Here is a 19,975-nt window from a genome sequence, read left to right on the forward strand (position 1 = left end):
TTCTGTGCCGGCGACTGCGTCTTGTGCCTGCGCCCGGGGGTTCAAGATTCAAGATTTTTATTTGTCCCATTGGTTGGTTGTATGTGTGCGCCCCTTGGGTGCAGGGCCTCCTCGTTCTCCCTGGGACTTGGTCATGCTCCACGGCCCTCTGGCTTCTCTGGGGGCCCGGGGGTCTTCCGTGGACGCAGGGCGGGGTACCCGGGGATCTCCTGCAGCCCGGGGTTGTGGAGTTCGGGGGGCTTCGGGGCCCCTTGCGCTGCTTGGAGGCGCCACAACATAATACCGACCTTCTACACCAGTACCAATGGGGATCATGTACGGGTCATGTACACTCACCGGTGGACATCTTACACACACACACACCCACGCACGCATGCACACACGCACACATGCACACACGCACCCCTGCTTGGAGTGCACCCCAGCAACTGGGGGTGCTTTATTTACTGCCACGGGACCAGTTGTAGTTCCAGTTTTCCTGAACCTAATTCAGTTTTTCAATACATGTTGTTGTCAAATGTTCATGTTTTTGTGTAAATGTTGTTTGTTTCTATGTTTATTTGTCTCACCGTGGTGATTCTCCCCCTCTTGGAGTAGTGATCAGTTGTTTATAAACCCAAACATGATCTACCAACCCCCAACCACCACCAACCCCCCCCAAAGAGGGGGGTTGGTGGTGGCTCTCCATTACCAAAACTGTGCTCTTGTCATTCTACAGGGCGTCCACAGGACAGAGTTATTGCTGCAGTTCTTGATGATTTAAGAATTAATAAATAGTTGCATTGCAGGTTGAGAACTTGAACTCCACTTGCAGACTAACTCTGTCCTGGATGCAAATGGCATTCAAATACCCTGTGTTGTATGCCCAGCATGCTGACAGCACAGGTAAAACAAATGTGATTAGTGGAATTTCACGAAACTTGCTGTACATGCTTTATAGACTATTATAAGTCGAAATATGCGGTTTAGTTGTTATCGTTAAATACCTGGGCATATTTACGTATGGCCAATCACATGATGGCTTATAACTCAAGTTGGGTTAAGGCAATAATCATGACACGAGGGTAACATGTTAAGACTTCTATGTGTTAGTGACTGTTTAGTGACTGACTGTTAGTGTAAATATTACATGTCTGTGGACACCTTTAATATTTATCCAGCATGTGGCAGTATTGTGGTGATCACTCTAATCCTTTGACCAGTCATCTAAATTCTTGGAACCCTTTAGGACTAACCCTTTGGAACTTCCCTCACAGCTTGCACCATAAGATCTAAATGAGCTATATTTTATAATGTTTTTTTGTGTTTTTGGAGTTTATGAAAATCTGATCCCAGGTTATTGTCAAATGTATGAAGCAATTCAGAGAATTCTAGAGGGTTCACAATCTTTCCAGCACACTGTAGATGAGCAGTTGCCTTAGGGGGTACTCGACTAACTACTGCGGACTTGTAGCTTTATTTTTTTTTATTCAGTATTGAAGAAAAATGGATGAAATCTGGAATGCTTTTAAAACTGGATTTTGTTTAAAGCAATTTGGAAAGTTTCAAATAATATTTAGATGTGTGTGTGTCTTTCACCTCAATTCATATTAACTTCAGATGACAATAATTGACTGCAAGGAATAGTTCAAAGTGCAAGTCTGTCTTTCTTGTGAGCAAGGAAGGGGTATAAGGAGAGAACAGAAGAAGCATTCACCTAGAGATGTCTGTAAACAGCAGTGTATCTCAAAAGTCCCATATACCTTATTTCCTCAAGTAGTGACTGGGGCCTTTATTTACCTCTTCTGCAGAGGGTACAAGGCCTTTATTTGAAGCAGGCTTATATTAAAGGTAGGCTTTTAAAAAAAATCAAATTCCCTCCGTTTAACAAGTCTCTTGATTTATATTTTTGTATGAATTTCGAATCAATTTTCTGTCTGGGTGGCATGCCATGCAAACACACGTATGTTGAAAAAAGAGAGAGCATGTAGCTACCATAATGTGGCACTAGCTGACTGGGGAAATTGTTTTCCAGGTTCGCATTGAACACACCACTTCCTGCTTGGAACAGTGGAGAGCGAGCGCACTCAGAGCGGGGCTTTTGCCCCATGAAGCGATCTGCGATCTGCTATGCATCAGTAGGGAATGGTGTAAATCTACAATAAAAACACACTGTTTTTATTTGCTTTGTTTGGGAGTAGAGCACCGCACCGGAACAGCACTGCAGCTCCAATCAGTTTTTGCCCCGGTCTTTATTTGAGGCAGGCTTTTATTTGATCATGTAGACCACGCCCCTAGCGGTTATTTGAGGCCCGGTTTTTATTTGACTAATGGATTGTATTTTAGGAACTACAGTAATTAATATAAATCCATAATCTGCCACTGACTTTGAACAGTGGAGTAGGTTGAAACATTGCATGCAAGTATATAAAAAAAAAAAGGGGCTTGGTACACTGTAGGCTATGACTTAAGTAAAGTCCATATATATCGCTTACCTCAACAATGAACTAGCTTTTAGCTAGCTAGCCTAGAACAATACTCTGTTTATCGATAATTTATAGCCTTAACTAGTCGTTTTATTGAGCACTTTTTATTTCAAGCAAATTTGCATCTGTAGTCCCTGGACAGGGAGTGCAAACAAGACATACAGTCACAATCGAATATGATACAATACAGTACATAATGCAATGCAATAATACACACATGCAAATCCAACAGTGTACAATAGTTGATTTACAAGATTATAGCTAAACAAGGCACTTGTGTTGTATATTTCAATTTGCTACTTATTTAGCCAGGAAAGCAGTGAAAGTCGCTGGAGAGTGGGTAAATGATCTATGATTATAGAAGCTACCGCTGAAAATGAGTGGCATTGTGAGTAATTAGAGGTATTGCGGCGGGGAACATAAACATTCTATGTTGGGTGAAACATTTCCCTATCCCTTTAAAAAGGAAAGCAGCTAGATAGACATGGGTTAATTCTGTGTGTGTGTGTGTGTGTGTGTGTGTGTGTGTGTGTGTGTGTGTGTGTGTGTGTGTTTACAGCAATGGCGGCTACTCCCCTATCTTGCGGCAGTGTATGCCATAAATAGCTACTTCAAATTCTCCTTCACAAAATTTGGGGAATTCTCGAGTGGACAGATGATGAAGAACAAGGACCAGAGCCACGTGAGTAAGCCAAAGGTGGAGAAGACAAAACCAAGATGGCTGTGGGGGCTTCATAGTCCCACTTACACTGTGAACCGTAGAACAACTTGTACTTTTCATTAAAAAAAAATGCCTGTTTCCTCGCCAGCATGATGGTTGAGGTCGTCAAAAGGGAGCAGACTCCATTCGTCCATGGAAATGAATTGGGTTGAAAGTGTTTCCTGTGTCCAGGCGGAGCTGGGGCGTGAGATCCACGCAGTGTCCTGCGCTATAAAGCCTCTGGGATCCTGGACCGCTCAGAAGGGGATTCAAGAGTGCAGAGAGGCATGCGGTGGACACGGATACCTTTCCAGTAAGCCTCACTTTCTCTCTCTCTTACACACACGCACGCATGCACGCACGGACACGCATATATATACAGTATATATATATACTTTCATGCACACTTTTCTACAATAACTTTTGAAAGCGCTCCACTCTAGCAAAAAAAAGCAGCCAGACTGCAGCTGCCTTTTAAGACTTACGCTGTGTCCAGAATGGTAAACTACATATAACATTCTACATACATTCTCTTACATAATACATACTATTGTGTGTGAGTAAAAAAACTCCTTAGACACGCTGCACCGTATCTTTCAGCCATTTGCGGGTTGATGGCAACACTCTATAGAGTTACTGAAGCTATGTAACTCCAGTTCTATGAAGGAGGCATAGCCCTTGAGGGGTATGGTGGTGGTATATATCCAATCCTGCATAGTGGAACTACTGAAATTCATCATGTGCACTTGCATCAGCCAATCAGGATGGAGCAGCATAGCCTATATAAACCACCTTTGTCCTCTAAAACCAATTCAGCAAGACTGCCAGCAGCCCAAACAGTTTCATGATGGTCAGTGCTGTCTTTGGCCCAACCGGACAAGTCCGAGGACGGAAATAAAGTCCACGCTCCGTTGTTTGGACAACCGGGCCCTCATCTGCATGGTGTCTAACTGTAGACCCAGATAGACCACCTGCTGACTGGGTGTGGGAGTGCTCTTCTCCCAGTTTATCGGGAACCCCAAGTCTGTGAGGTGTTCGATCACAAGCTTGACCGCGAGCGACTGCTAGTGCCACAGAGGGAGCCAGGATCAGGATGTCGTCCAGATATATCAGAATTCGGACCCCTTGACGACACAGTGGCAAAAGTGCTGCCTCGACACAGCAGGAAAACGCAGGGAGCGAGCTTGTAGCTGAACGGTACCCTGGTGTACTTGTAGGGTATTATATAGAAATGGTGAAACCTTTTGTGTTTCGGCGCTGTCGAGATGTGGAAGAAGGGGTCGTTCACGTCGATGCTTGAAGAGTTATTACCCCCTTGGATCGCCTGCAGCAGCACTTTCACGTTGAGCATGCAAAATGGATGAGTTGTTATGTGGCAATTCAGTGTGCGTAGGAAGTGGAAGTAGTTTGAATAGAACCCCCTGTTCCGAAGCTCCGTGGGCACCACTCTCACGGCTCCCTTGCTGAGGGGAACTGCTATCTCTGCGCTCAGAGCTGCAGCCTTCTCCGGTGACATCATCTTTGTCCACACAACGTCGGGGTTGGACGAAATTGCAGCACGTAACCCCCTCGCAGTGTCCTCTGCAGAACACAGAGGAGACGCCATCTGGCATATAGCTTGCTTCAGGGGCAGGTGGCTGGCTGGCCAGGCGGGGCATATTGGCTAAGCACTCCTCCGCTGGTCGAAGCCTGACTGCAGGGACACAACCCAAGGGGGCCCCGTCATAAAAGGGATTATTGTGTGCTCCCAGGAACGTGTGCATCTCCGTGGAGTGCGATGCAGCCATAGACATGGCAAGCATAGCCATGCACCCGGACCCTGGTCTCGTCGGTGGACCGGGGGTTCAGGTGCTTGTTGTGTTCTGCCAACTGAGGGGCAGTGTGTCCCGTGAGGGGCGCTGCCCTCATGCAGCTGTGGGAGTCCCACGAGGGCACGGCACGCGCACCCGGTGAGGTACTGTGTGCAAGCAGCCTTCAGTTACATTCACCTCCTTGTGCAAGCGAAGTGAAGGATGATAGACAGTGTTTCCCCTAGAGGTTTTTTTCAGGCCTGGAGGTACGCACCGAAAAAACCCTAAACAGACGAGGCATGCAGGATGGCATATTGACGCGGTCAGCTTCAGTCAGATGGCGCAGCAGGCGTTCTGCCAAGGGATCACAAGGAGAGGATGACTTAATAAGTTTTCATTTATTGCACAAAAATAAGGAGGAGGCCCATTTATTGAAATCTTCATGCAGGCCCCCAAGTGCTCTCCTTGGAGCCTGTTCCTGAAGTCTGTTTTCACCTACCAAAAGTGAAGATTTGTCATTATTTAGAAAATTCTTAAATTTAAAGATAATAGTAATTTCAAGTCACTGATAGCGGTGGCACTCACATGACGTCAAAAGTTGTGGGTATGTGTGTCAACTTGCTGTCAAGCTCAGCTGGTACCGGTTAATAAATCGATATTTGGCGTCATTTTTGGTGTTAATTTTATTTTATTTTTTTCTCGTTGGCCTAGAGGCCCAATATTTATTTATTTCATGAAGGAAAGGCTCCATGCTTCCTCCATGGAGGCGGGTGGGGGTGTGAAGCTACTTGCATGCTTTTAAGGGCATGGATCAGAGGACTCAGAGCTCACCGTGTGTGTGGGAGAGAGTCTAGAGTCACTCGCTTTGTTGTGTGCCCCAGGCGCTGTTGACGAGAGGTGTCAGTTACTCCCCGGCGTCACGGGCGGACAACACTAGGGCTACCGCACACAATCTGTGCCAGAGCCCCTCGTGTCAGTGCGCTGAGGAAAAGCAGAGAGGGAAGAGACCTGACCATCATTTGAAGAATACTCCTAAACAACTGGATTGGAAACAAATAACTGTTTTTTTAACACACACTCCCTCTCAGTCTGAGAGGAGGAAACAGCCAGAATGGCTTGCATCTGGGTGAGCACCTGGGTGCACCTCCATCACGTGCCGGTGCGACAGAGGCCTGGTCCTCGTTGAACTGCTTGCAGCCAATGCCCGAAGAGAAGTGGGGACGTCCTTCCTCTCGGTGGCGTGGGGTGGTGACGGTGACGCCATCATCTCTACAGTGGCCTAGCACGTCGGCACGAGATCCATGAAGAATTCACTCCGACAGACCAGCTCGACAGGCAAGACGGAACGGAAGACGTCATGCCGGAGGCAGCATGCTCGGCTCCCAGACAGATGAGGCATTTGTCGTGGGCATCGCCCACTACTGTCAGCCCCATGCATAAGCAGGTGGTTCTACTCGGTAGAAGAGAAACCTTCAAGACGCTGACTAAAAATCTACTCGGTGACGTTATCTTGAACTTGAACTGTAATTAGAAGGAGAGTACTCATGTATCAGTCGCTGCTGAATTGGAAAAGAGGACAAAGAGGGGCACTTCTAGGGTTGATATAGGCTGTGCTGCTCATGGGCTGAAGTGAGTGACCGTGATGAATTTCAATAGTTTGCTATGCGAGGTTGAATGTAAACCAATCGGAGCATAGCCCCAAAGGGGCAGAACTTCCTGACATAGAACCTTTGCCGCTGTGTCCATTTTGGATGTATTTTGTACATTTAGACTCATGAAACCGGTTGCAGTCTTGTTTTTGCCACACACTACTTCAACAATCCAGATGGCGTGGAGACTCACTCGCTGTCATTGCTTACGTGGGTTGATTTTCTGGTTTTATCTCCTTTTTCAGTGAACCGCTTGGGCGACCTCCGAGATGATAATGACCCCAACTGTACGTATGAGGGGGACAACAATGTGCTACTGCAGCAGACCAGCAAATACCTACTGTCTCTTTTTCAGGCCAAGGAGCACGGTGGGTCCCAAATCCCTTTTGTTTTTTTTCTGAACTATTTAATGCTTTTCTAGGCTGTCTGGTGCAATATAGCTATTGCAGCAAATTAACCATCTCTGGATGTGTGTGCTGCTGACATGAACCCTAATAGACGAATAATGATCACTACCTGCAGAGGGCGGCAGTGTTCAACTGTTACCACTATAGCGTTTTGACGAGGGGTTGATAGTGTGGCTCTCATGGAGTGAGAGACAGCACAAGAATATCTTCTAGATAGAACAATATTATCATACCTCTCCTTCAAAGTCCATTCAGTGCCGTATCCACCCACTTCGAAAAGGTGCATGGGGCTAGGGAACAACTGAACGGTATCAGCTGGTACTCGTAGGTTATTCCCATAATGGCAAAGCAAAGAAACCACTTGTGTGCCGGTAGGATGGGTATTTGAAAATACGCATCCTTGAGATCGACTGAAGTAAACCAATCCCCTGGCATGATGTTACGCAGCAGACACTGTTGTCGGCATGCGGAACAGTCTCTTCACAATCAGTTTGTTGAGAGCTCGTAAATCCAGGTCTTTTTGGGAACCAAGAAGTATTGGAAATAAATGCCGGTCTGACTGTTTACTGGCGGAACAACTGATATTCCCCCCTTTCTTACTGGTGCTGCAATCTCCACTGATAAGGCAGACGCTGCCATGGTATTTGACAACACCATCTGTCTGATCCATTGAAAAGGATGGAGGTCATCGTGAACAGCAGTGCGTAACCCCGTCTGAGTGTTCTGCCTAGCCATAGCGGTTTGAGCACCTGAGACACCACTTGGGTAGTATAGGGAGAGGGTGGATGCTGCCAGCGTTTCCCATAAAGTCCTCGTAACTCTGCTTAGCCCTCACGGCCGCAGACAGGTAATGTGCCTGTCCTGCCTAAAAGCGTGGGAGAACAGCGTTGATAGTCCATCACACGGTTCCTTATCTCACTCAGACGGAAGGGTGGGAGGGCATGCTTATCAGCAGAGATTCTGTTTGCGAGACCTGCATAGTTTTCCAACTTCCTGAGTTTCTCATCTGTCTATACCGTCAGGATCTCAAGCGCTAGAAGCCCTCCCCGTGGGAATCAGCATAGAAATGCGCGCGGGGGGCTGTTGATGTCGCAGGAGTGGGTAGCCCCGTTTGGGTCTAGCGGGGCAGCCAACTTGGAGAACTGGCCCAAGTACCTCTATTTATCACATGGCCACTTCCTTTTTCTGTAAAGGAAGAGGCGGTAATGTCACAAGGCAAGCAGTAAGCCGCACAGCAGAATCAGTGACTGCTGTGAAGACCCCCGGTGGCTTGAAGGGGATGCTCTTCCTCACTGCTGATGAGCGAATGAGCCTGTGGAGTTGTCGCGGAGCAGTTAAAGCGGGGCCACACTGACCTCCAACGCCAGGGAGATTACAGAGGCTCTGGGTGAACCCACCTTCTCATACTCATCCATGGTGTACTCCATCTGGGTTATGATGGATGAGCCGGTGGGGGTTTCACCTCGTGGAGGATGAACAGAAGGGCGGAGCAGATCCTGCTCCGGCTCCTCATCCCCTGCTCAGTACAAGGCAAGAGCCTCCTCCTGTGGAACGCTGTCATTGAAGTACAAGTGAGTGAGACGGTGGTCTCGTTGACCCTGCGGCAAGGCTGCGCACGATGTGTAGACCGCCGGATCTCCGGCTCCCTGTTTGGCGTGGAGGGAGCCCAGGCACTCGCAGCAGCGGATGTGCTGGTCTTCTGGTGACATGTATGCTGGACAACTATCCCTCCACCCAAAGGAGCCTGGCCATGAAAAGGGCCGCTCATGGTTGAAAGCTAATCTTCGGGTACTTCTTAGCTTCGTTATTTAGCGAATGGTCACTGAGGAAAATGGGGAGGATAACTGCTGGCACAGGGCCCTTTATATACCTGCTGCTATATTTATAGCAGCAGGTCACAACTGGTAGGCTGTGACCTGCTGGGGGAAAAAAATAAAAATAAAATGGCAGGGCGAGCACATGTGCTGCAGAAGCAAAGAAGGACAAAGCTAGAGGGCAGAGCCTATCTGAAATAGAACAATGCGTTGAGTTTCACAGGTGGCGCACAGCTGATAGTCACTGCGCCCAGTGGTGTTTAACAGACAACACGCAAATACATTCAATGTATTTGGGAAAGAAAACATTTTATGCTTTCATTATTCTTGTAATTAACACTGATCCAGATGTTTTTTGGATGTATCTATGGATGTAATGCATCCACCTCAGTGGGGTCTCCATAAGAAATTGTGCATCTCCGGTTGTAGATGGAGTTCCCATCAGGTCTCCGATGCAATCTGTGAATTTCTTGGACGATTACGACAGGATCATGAAGAACAGACTCACGGCGGTCACCATCGATGAGTTTCAGGACTCGGCTGGTAAGGCGCACTGCAAATATTCCACATACACAACGATGTAGTGGTTTTTTTTTTGTTTTGGCTTATCTGCCTAATAACAACTCAGTGTATACAACCTTTTTGAACCCTCCCCCAGAACTGATTCCCTGATTGTATGTGTATATACTGTATATGTATGTATGTAGGTATGTGTGTGTGTGTGTGTGTGTGTGTGTGTGTGTGTGTGTGTGTGTGTGTGTGTGTGTGTGTGTGTGTGTGTGTGTGTGTGTGTGTGTGTGTGTGTGTGTGTGTGTGTGTGTGTGTGTGTGTACAGTATATATAACTCCATTAACAGTATGTTGCGATGTCACAAGAAGGTCCATAGAGGGATGGCACATTCTCCTCCTGCTAGTTGTGCAACTACAAAACAACATTTATTCGCTATACTGGACTCCAAGAGCAGGGAAAGGGAGAACTGTTTTGAGTTTTTGTTGGAGAAAGAGACACCCACCCTTTAGTTTTATTATTACTAATCTCTACTAAAGGGGAAGTCCTTCAATTTTGAGTTTGCTTCATTTTGATAGTTGGAATACCTGTAAGAGAAATAAACTGACTTTTTTTTCCCCCTGAACCTTCATTTTGCCTCCTCTTTGCTGTACCCACTTCAGAAGACATTACTAGCAGTTTTCCATAGAGGGGCAACAGCCAGCCATGTGCCTGTTAGCATCTTTCTATTCTGTCCCAACCAAATTTTCATCTACGTCTTTTTCTCTGTTAGTGCCATTGGCGGCCTTTAAGTGGCTGGTGTGCTTCCTCCTGGATAAGAGCCGGAAGACATTGGCCAAGATGAAGGCTTCTGGAAAGGACGACTTTGAAGTACACAATGAAAGCCAGGTAAATCAAATACAAACGCAGACTCAGAAATGACACAGACTCGTAGATGGGGATGTTTAGATGACTTTTTGACTATTGATCACACTGGAAAAAACATTGTTATCGAAACCATAACAATTTCAGAAGCTAACATGTCTCTCTATGGTTATCAACCTTGTGTATGAAAATGTTATGAATGTGAATGAACATGAATATGTTGTGTGTGCCCTTTTGAAAACTTCTCTCGCATTCTAACTGTTGTTAGTGTAACTGGCTGACGTGTGAGGCCAAATGGCAGTGGCTTAACACCAACAATATGGTTGTATGTGCAGTCTTAAGACAACCGTTGTGCCTCAGCATCTGTAAGCCTAAGTCTGGGTAAAAAAAAAGAATTCTAAGCAGCCAATCTTAGCTAAGTTTTGATCTGCCCCCAAAGTTAAAAACACTGTTCAGCTCACCCTGAAGCAATTCACAGTTACCTGCTTTTGCATTTCAGTTTTGTGGGGATAGGGCATTGTTTTCAGAGATACAGTTCATCCAATGGCATCAAAAGAAGATCCACCTTCACCTTACATCAAGCACCCGATCTAAACCTTCCCTACCCCTCATCTCAGATCCTTCTGGAAGGAAGCCCTTGCAAGTTTGCAGTGGAAAGGTTTCCCGCCCTGTGGGGCTATAGTACCGAAAAGAAACTCCTTTGCGAGTGACAAGCTGGAGCTTACAGAGGAGAATTGTATTTCTCATCTGCATTGTATTTCTGCAGTGGCTAATCAACACGGTGTTCACCTTTTACAGAAACTTTTGTCAAAGAAAATTGGTGTCCGGACAGGGTGTTTTAACTTGTCTTCCCAATGGCTACAGGAAAAGGTTGATTTATCAGTGTTGACTGAGTTTGTGTTCGGTATTAGACAAGGAGTAAATCTTGGATCCCAGCGGCCCTATTCTAAAAGTGTTTTAAGTCCCTGGCAATTGACGGAAAGTCGTGTCACATTTCGATGAGCATGTTATTGTTATGGTTTCGCTGGTTAGGTTGTTTCCAGTAGGAACACATTCCACGTAAAGCATGCTAACAGAGCCCCGCCCCCAGCACCATGATTGGTCGAAACATATAGGAAACGAAAGAAAGTGAAATGCCCCATTTACACGAATTGATTTGTGAGACTACCCTAACCCGAACCCTTAATAATCGTAAAATCTTAAATTGGGACGTATGACTCACTTACCAGGACATTCCTACTGACAGCAAAGTGCACTCACTTTTCTGAGAACTTGATACTATCGCATAGTGCAGTAAAAAGTATTTCCCCACTTCCTGCTTACCTCAAATATACCTTTATTACAAAGGGAACTTGAGTAAACAGATTCCAATTATTATTTCATTTGTTTAATGAGATAGTTACGAAAGTTATCCTAGTTATTAGTTTGAACACAAAAGCTAGTCCACATCTGAATGGCTGAAAAAAAACAAAATCAAAGGAGTTGCCAAGTGTCCTGGCTTCAATCCAATTGAGATTTTGTGACAGTACCTGAAACAAGCAATCTCTCTCTCTCTCTCTCTCTCTCTCTCTCTCTCTCAGGTGTATAACTGCCGTTCCTTGTCCATTGCCTACATCGAGCACACTGTCCTCCAACACTTCCATGACTTCACCCACAGTCCAGGGGTACCAGTTGGACTCAGAGCAGTCCTGAAGAAGCTCTGCGCCCTCTATGGACTCTGGACCCTCAGCAACCACATGACAACACTCTATCAGGGTAAGTTCTATCACCTGACATGACATGAGATCACATCACACTACATCAACCTTGCCGAAACCATGCCAACTATCTGCTTCAGTTTCAGTGTTTAAATTTAGTCCAGTGGGGCAAACAACAATAGGTTGGCATGAGGAAGTGCCACAATTTACAGAAACCAAAAAATTGTGTCTTCTATGCCCCCTGTTAGCCCCAGGCCCCTGGCCCTGGGGTGGGAAGGGAGGTGAGGGTTCTGCGGAAGAGTAACCAAGCAGAGATCATGTGGCGAAATGGCTAACAGACAACCAACAACTAAAGGCTGCTTTATAGTTCTGCGTTGAATAGCTGCTGATGGTATGGCGTTGGTGTCTATGCCGGTGCTTGGTTTATGGTTCTGCGTTGGTGATTACGCACGTAGCCCACTGAAATGCGAGAGGGCAGTGTCGAGCCTATTTTAGCACAGACGTAATAAAAACGGAACATGCTGTCACATCCGATGTGTGCAGATATTTCACACCACAAATTATAACTAAATATAATTAGAAATATAGCGGCAAGCAGCAATTCACAGGTTCAAACCTGTTTGCGCCCAACAGAAGGAAGCAGCTCAATCGGCCAAAATTAAAGCGGTGAGCAGCAACTGGCGGGTTTGGAGTTGGGACTAGTGCAGGTTAGACTATGGAGCTAGTTGAAAATAAATGAAGCACACATAACGGTGTTTAACGGTTGTATTGCATATTCAGGGACAGAACAAAAAACAATTCAAATAAATCAAGGGGAAAAAAAACTAGCAAAGAAAATATAAGGAATAAGGCTTCTCAAAACAGGAAGGTTGTGGTATTACAAGCTAAGGTATATTGTATGTTCAGCTTCTATCAGTTATAACAATTCTCTTGAAGGTACACTTGTAAAATATCACAGCACCCAATACTCAATCAGTCCATCAATTGATATATTCAAATTCCTCTCAATCAGTGATTTCGGTTAGATAAATCCATCAATACCGACATTACCATAATTGCACAATCCCATTCAATTCTTCAGTTCAATACACTTAGTGTTTTACGTGACTATAGTGTAAGTCACTTAAAAGTGATCACAGCGCAGACATTTGTTTCCAGAGTGGCAGTCCCATTAAAGTTGAATTCATTATTTTAAAGTGCAAAAGTTGGTTTTAGTAATTGTCAGTAATGTCAGTAATTGCACAGTCCCATACAAGTTCTTCGCTCACTGTAAAGTGAATATGTGACCCACCGCATACTTTAGGGTCATTTGGCACCTTTTGACTTTTTTGCATCATTTGAAAGAGGAGAATCAGAGCTTCCAAACAAGGTGTCACTTGTGCAGATCAAGCAAATATTTTTAAAGCTATGACTTGTTAATGACAAGGCAGTGGCAAACCGTGTTTCTGAGATAATCACCTTAAAAGTTTCGCCGAGAGTTGGCTTCATTCACCTAGCTCACAGAATGCAAATAGGGGAGCCAAAGCCACATGGCTACTTAACATATGGGCCAATCACTGCTTTGTTCTTGTGTTTTGAGGGAACGTTGAACGTATTTTTGTTTTGAAAAAAGCTTTTATTTAACAGTAAGAATATTCATGTTTTATAAAAGTGGAATTTAGTGGTTCTTGAAAATATTCAGTTTCATAGTCACATTCAGGTTGAAATCCGCTGTTTAAAATGTTCTCCATGTCCAGAGTAATATCAGATTCCGTCTTGTTGACGGAAGTGACGGTGACGTCAGTGACACGCCCCCTCCACAACGTTGTCTCCGTGTGTGTATAAAACACGTAATATTTAAAGGCTCAACTCTATCAAAACAGTTTCACATTGTGACTTCACATCACATGGAATATGGATGATCTTCACCTTGACGGTCGCTTTAAACGATCGATCTGCGTCGTTCAGCGCTGTTCACTCGGTAAGTGAACTGCGTTTCCCTCTGTAGTCTAACGGGAATATTTAACTCCACGGTTTAACATTTTTCTACTATTTATAAATCAAACTCGGTTTTGAAAATACGTTGAGAATTTAAAAAAAATAATAATGAAACATGAATCTGGAAAAATCACATTTTCCTTCAAGAATGTTTTTTTCAACTTATTTGGGTGCTTCTGGCGATTTTTGAAATGCGCAAGATAGCGGTTTTGCTGTGGTGGGTCACATATTGTGCAGAAGGAAATGAGCCTGGAGGAGCCAGGCTTGAGGCCTGCCTACAGTTAATTGGGTGAGTCTTTTCATCAACAAGGGTTCCTTCCTTTACCTCGCCATCCATTTATTTGCTCCAGCATAAAACCTGACCTGTTTTGGTCAAACAGCCATAGATGTCTTGAGCATTAAAGTTTTCATAAACTTCTCATGTCCTATTTCCATATGCACACTCAAACTTCCATATGGAAGTTGATATGGAGTGATTTTTAATAGGTGGATAACTATAAACTATAGCAGAGTGACCCATTATTTAACCTGGGTTACACGCACTCAAAGTTCTGACGTTTTTTTGCTAATTTACATAAACTGAAAAAGATATTTGGATTTTGACTATATCAACACCAAATTTGGTATACAGCACAGTGGGATTGAGATACACATTTCTATTAGAAATGAGAAAGCTCGGTCCAAAAACCTGGCCACCCTCCACCAAAAAAGATGTGTACGCCCACATGCACTAATCAATATGGCAGCTCAGATTTTGGTTAATCCTTGACCTCAGAGCGTGTGCACCAAATTTGGTGGTGGGCATTTGTCGTGCCCCCTATGGGTCAGGCTCAAAATGTTTTGCTAAACCTATTCCCAATCACGGACTGAAGATATCTACCAAGATTTCTGATGATTGGGGAAATGGTTAATGAGTTATGGCCAATTGTCTGCTAAGCCCCACCTTTCGCAACGTTTTTTTGGTTGATGATCTTGCACATTTCTAATAGAAATGTGTATCTCAGAGCCGCAATGCTGTATACCAAATTTGGTGTTGATACAGTCAAAATGTAGATGTGACGTTACTGTTTTTCACATGATGTAAATTGGCAAAAAATCCATCATTACGGACTTTAATGGTCCAAGAGGCTTTTTTGGAGAGCACATTGAGCTGGACCCTTGTGTTTCAAATCAATCATAGTCACAGTGTGAGGGGCGTGGCCTTTCCAAAATTGTGCTTTTGATCCTTAATTACCGTGTCACCATCTGGCCAGTTGGTATATTGAGAAAAGAACATGTGAGAAATGTTTCTTGGGAAGTATTTGCACGTCATTTCCAGTTATTTTGCCAAGTTTCATGGTTCTAGCTAATTCCAGATCACAGCAATTTGAGACGCGGCATAAGTGAACAAAGGATAATAAACCGGCAGAAAAACAAGACACCCACAGTGTACTTATGGTGGCTATTTCAGGCAGAACTATAAAGCAGCCCCCAGCCTGTGGTTTGTTTAATGGAGAGTGAAGACAAGTTAATATCAATTAAATATTCAGCTGAACCAAAGTAATCCAAGGAAAGTGGTGTACAACAAATCCTGTTGTTGTTTCAATATTGGAGGGAATGTTGAAAAGTGCAGAGTCGTGAAAGCATCAAAACATTTAGAGAGTGGTGTAGGTAACACGGATTGATATACTAAGAAACACCAGGAAATGGCCTGAGCTTGTGTGGTGGCCTCAGTGGAAGGAAGGGGGCCAAAATAATTTTATAGAATTTTTAGAATTACATTTTAGAATACAACATTGGTTACGATTCTATGACTTGAATGCGGTTTCATTGCCGTGCAGAAACGCCAAAGGGCACTCGTGTCTCGTTTTGACAAAATTGTATTATTTATTTGAGAAACACTGTCCCTTTCCAAAAGCACATACTGTACGTTTGTTCTAGGAGGAACAAACTTGTAAGGTTTCCCAAAACTGAATGCTGGGATAACTAAGCACTCAAGTCTATTCATGAATGGCTCCCTCGTATTTTGGGCAGAGCAGCAACAAATCGGGGCGTTCGAGGCATAAATTGGATTTGGGCAAATTTCAGTTCGAAACAGTACTTAGGCCGCGAAAAATCTTGTCAACCATATCCACAAGAAAGCACAGACATGTGATGATATTGATGGTCAGTCACACTGACACTGTTTTAATTGGATAATAGATACATACTTAATGGGACAATCTTTAAACCAGTGACCAATAAAATAATGATATTCATTTTAGTGATAATAATAATTTTGCTTGTTTGAAAAATCACACTTTATCTGTAAATGTACTATTCTCCTTAACTTAACATCTCGCAAGCAAGTCATTTCTATTCTTGGCTATTGTGGCGGACAGGTGGATACTTCTATGGAAGAGAGCATGCAGAGTTGGTCCAGACAGCCATTCTCACTCTTTGCTCTCAGGTACGTGTGTGTGTGTGTGTGTGTGCGTGTGAATCAGAACAGCAAATTCATCCTGATTTTCTTTTCTAAATTCATCTGACAGTCTTCTCCTACAACAGTGTATTTTTCAATCCTCTGTCTCTGCAGTTGAAGAATGATGCTGTTGCACTGGTGGATGTTTTTGCACCCCCCGATTTCATCCTTAACTCCTCTATTGGCAAGGCCGATGGTCAGGTAAGGCCCTAAGGAGTGTTTGCGGAAACCAGGAGGACTGGTTTGCGCTCTGGGGTGTGAGTGGGTTTTGCTCTTTGTGCTCTTTGCTTCACTGTGGGTTAGGGGTTCTTCTGCAGCTGTAATGCTTTGTCTTGGGGTGTTCTTGGAGCCTTGGGATGTCTCCGGGGCAGGAGAAAGGCTTTTTTTTTTTTCTGTCAGCAGGCTGGACATACAACACAGGGTATATCTATGACATTGCATCCAAGACAGTCTCAACCTGGAAAGCCAATCTTTATTCATCAAGAGCTGCATACAATAACTCATTTGGATGACCTGTGGGATGACAAGAGCACAGCTGTTCTGTTTCTGTTGTACATTTATGACCGGCACCAATCCCCCTCTTTGGAGAAGAGTCCACCCTTGGGTGCACAGGATTGGTCCCAATTAGTTCTGGTGTATGAGTTTCGAATTATAGAATTATATACTTATTTATACTGGTGTCCCAATCCTCTCTACATATATCTGTCTGTACTTCAGACTTCTATCTCCATTCCTTCTTCCACCCCTTGTTTACGGTAGGGATCAGTCTCTAAGTTGGAAGATGACTTGCTCTGTCTGTTCCAGGAAAGCAACACGCTTACACTACTTAACACAACATACACCACAGACACTACAGACACACTCTCACACTCAAACTCTACACCCCCCCCCCAACACATTCATGTGGAGTCTAAACAAAGCAAAAGGCTCTGAACAATTGATGTATGGTGTGTACGATGCCAATTGATTTTAATCAGAGCTGTGAACTCATATCACCTGTAGAATGTGGTTTTAATGATCCTGATCCGTACATGGCATTCAGTAGCTCGCTCTTGGCTCGAGCAAACACTCTTAACTGATTTAGGCCTATGTTCCCTATTGACACTGTCATACCTGTACTGCTCCACACTGATGCCTTGCCTTTATCTCTCATTCCATCTATTATTACTGTGCAGAAAAAATGTAGGCCTGGGCCTAACGCTGGTTGCAATTTCAGTAAATTATCTAACATCTAAGTAATAACCTTGATCCATACAAAGTTAGACATGAATATCAAAATGGCACTTTTAAATGTAAGATCACTCACAAATAAGAGTTTTTTTAAATACATATTTATCTCTGATTTTATCTCTTAAAAAAAATCATAACTATAATAAACGAAAAGTTCTTTCAATCAGTAAGACGGGACAAAGGGGGGGTGGTAGCTGCTATCTTCTCCAATCAGTTCTGTTTTACTGAGATTGATTTTGGAAAATCTTCATCTTTTTAATATCTTGCCATTGTGCTCAAAGCTGAATCAGATGTGCTTATTTTAACTCTATACAGACCACTTAAGTAATCCTCAGTATTTCTTCCTGAATTTTCTGAGCTTATGTCTATTACTCTTATTAGTTACCAAATAACCCTCACTGGCGATATGAATTTTGATATCAGTGATAATACTGACTCGAAGACTATGGGATTTCTGAATCTCTTAGATAGCCTAGGATTACCACAACACGTTACTGAAGCTACCTATCGACTGGTTAATGTACTTAACCTCGTAGTATCACAAGGGATAAGAATCAGTAATATTTCTGACATTACTTATCATAACTCTGTGTTCTTTGATGCTCTGTTTAATACATCTAGTTACAAAAGAGAATTTACAATTCAAAAACGGTTCTTAGGATGCCACAGCAAAACGATTTTCTGAACCTCCAGTTTTCTGAACCTACAAACTCCTTTAATCCCTATAATGTACACTGTTCGATAAATAAAATTGTTGACGGCTTAAACAGTAACTTAAGTAACGCATTGGACAGCATTCCACTATTGCAATATCACCATGGATAAATAGCACTATTCGTGAGTTTAAGAAATTGTGTAGCTGAACAGGCATGGAGAATAACTAAACTAGAGATCCACTGTAACATTTTGAAGGAGCACATTTCTACTTATGGCAATGCTGTCTGTACCGAGAGAAGAACCCACTTTTCAAAGATCATTGCAGACAATTGCAGCAATCCTCGGAAACTGTTCTCAACTACTGACCGATTATTAAATCCCACTCCAGCCTCTAACATTCTTAGCCTGGCTTCTGCCTTCAAATGTGAAGAATTTGCACAATTCTTTAACAACAGAATGAAAACGGTTTTACCTTTTAATCAACTACAATCAACGTTTTAAATGAAAACAGTATGCTAGAGAAGTTAGTCCGGTTTTAAATCTAATCTAAACTATCAAAGTACAGAGACTGCTCTAACTAAAATAGTCAGTTATCTTAGATTCAGTGCTGCTGCAAACAAGGTCTCAGTTCTTATTCACTTAGATTTGAGTACTGCATTTGACACAATTGGCCCCAGCATTCTAATCAATCGTCTAGAACAGGCCTGGCCAACCCGCGGCTCGCGAGCCTCATGCGGCTCTTTGGCTGGTTTCATGCAGCTCTTAAGGGGCTTTCACATGACAAGCGTCAAAAACGCAGAAAAAAAAAAAAAGCGCAGCCATTCATTCCCTATTATGATTATAAAATCGCTACGATGTATCACTCGTTTTCCACCGCGGATCACTTCCTCATTTACTCAAAGCGGACAGCAGCAGGAGTCATGTCCCATTAACGCCTGTTTTATTAGTCCTAATGCCGCGTTTACACCAAAAGCGCCGGGGCGGCGCGCCTCCATACAAAGTCAACGTATAGACGCATTCCAGGCGACTGGAACGCGTCTAACGCGGCATTAGGACTAATAAATCACCAAATAAGATTCTAAAAGCTTTGGAAGTTTATTTTCAACACTATTGACATGGTTAGTAGTCAACATATAAGATGGATCGGCCGGTGAATTGCGTTGCGTATCCGACATCCCCGATGGAGAACTGTGAAGGCTGGAGGGGTGTGTGTGTGTGTGTGTGTGTGTGTGTGTGTGTGTGTGTGTGTGTGTGTGTGTGTGTGTGTGTGTGTGTGTGTGTGTGTGTGTGTGTGTGTGTGTGTGTGTGTGTGTGTATGTCGATGTCGTGACTCGCGAGCGACACGCGAGCTGCAGCCAGTGTTGCCAGATTGGGCCAATCTGACAACACTGATTTCTACGGTCGCAAGCGGACCACGAGATCATTTCAGTAGTAAACAATGTGTCAAGTTCGCTCTCATAATGGCAGGGAGAAAAAGCACAGCAAAACGAAAATATGAAGATGAACACAGGACGTTTTTGACAGAGTGGGAGAGTTTATATTTTTTTGTTGAACGTAATGGCAAGCCATTCTGCCTTATATGTCAGGCGTCATTAGCGCATTTCAAAACTTCAAATCTTCAGCGCCATTTCAGCTCACTCCATGCTAACATCGACCAGGAATTTCCAAAAGGGACTGAACTTCGCAAGCACAAGTTGGTCACTTTGAAAAGTCAGGCAGAAAAGCAGATACAGTTTTTCCAAAAATTTACAAAGCACTCAGAGACCGTAACGCTTGCA

General features: G+C 43.9%; 1 protein-coding gene across 1 annotated transcript in view; it reads left to right on the forward strand.

Annotated features, from left to right (window-relative positions):
• Positions 1–3,066: 3,066 nt before the first annotated feature.
• Positions 3,067–19,975, forward strand: part of LOC307246845 (peroxisomal acyl-coenzyme A oxidase 3-like) — a 29,999-nt gene continuing 13,090 nt past the window's right edge. The window contains exons 1-8 of the mRNA XM_080022875.1: positions 3,067–3,147; positions 3,358–3,478; positions 6,850–6,972; positions 9,255–9,368; positions 10,105–10,220; positions 11,777–11,951; positions 16,231–16,298; positions 16,425–16,511. Of these exons, the coding sequence (XP_079879001.1) occupies positions 3,121–3,147; positions 3,358–3,478; positions 6,850–6,972; positions 9,255–9,368; positions 10,105–10,220; positions 11,777–11,951; positions 16,231–16,298; positions 16,425–16,511 (831 nt within the window). The 5' untranslated portion in view covers positions 3,067–3,120. The remainder of the gene's footprint in view (positions 3,148–3,357; positions 3,479–6,849; positions 6,973–9,254; positions 9,369–10,104; positions 10,221–11,776; positions 11,952–16,230; positions 16,299–16,424; positions 16,512–19,975) is intronic.

Source organism: Zeus faber, assembly GCF_960531495.2.
Source record: "Zeus faber genome assembly, chromosome: 22".
Taxonomy (NCBI): domain Eukaryota; kingdom Metazoa; phylum Chordata; class Actinopteri; order Zeiformes; family Zeidae; genus Zeus; species Zeus faber.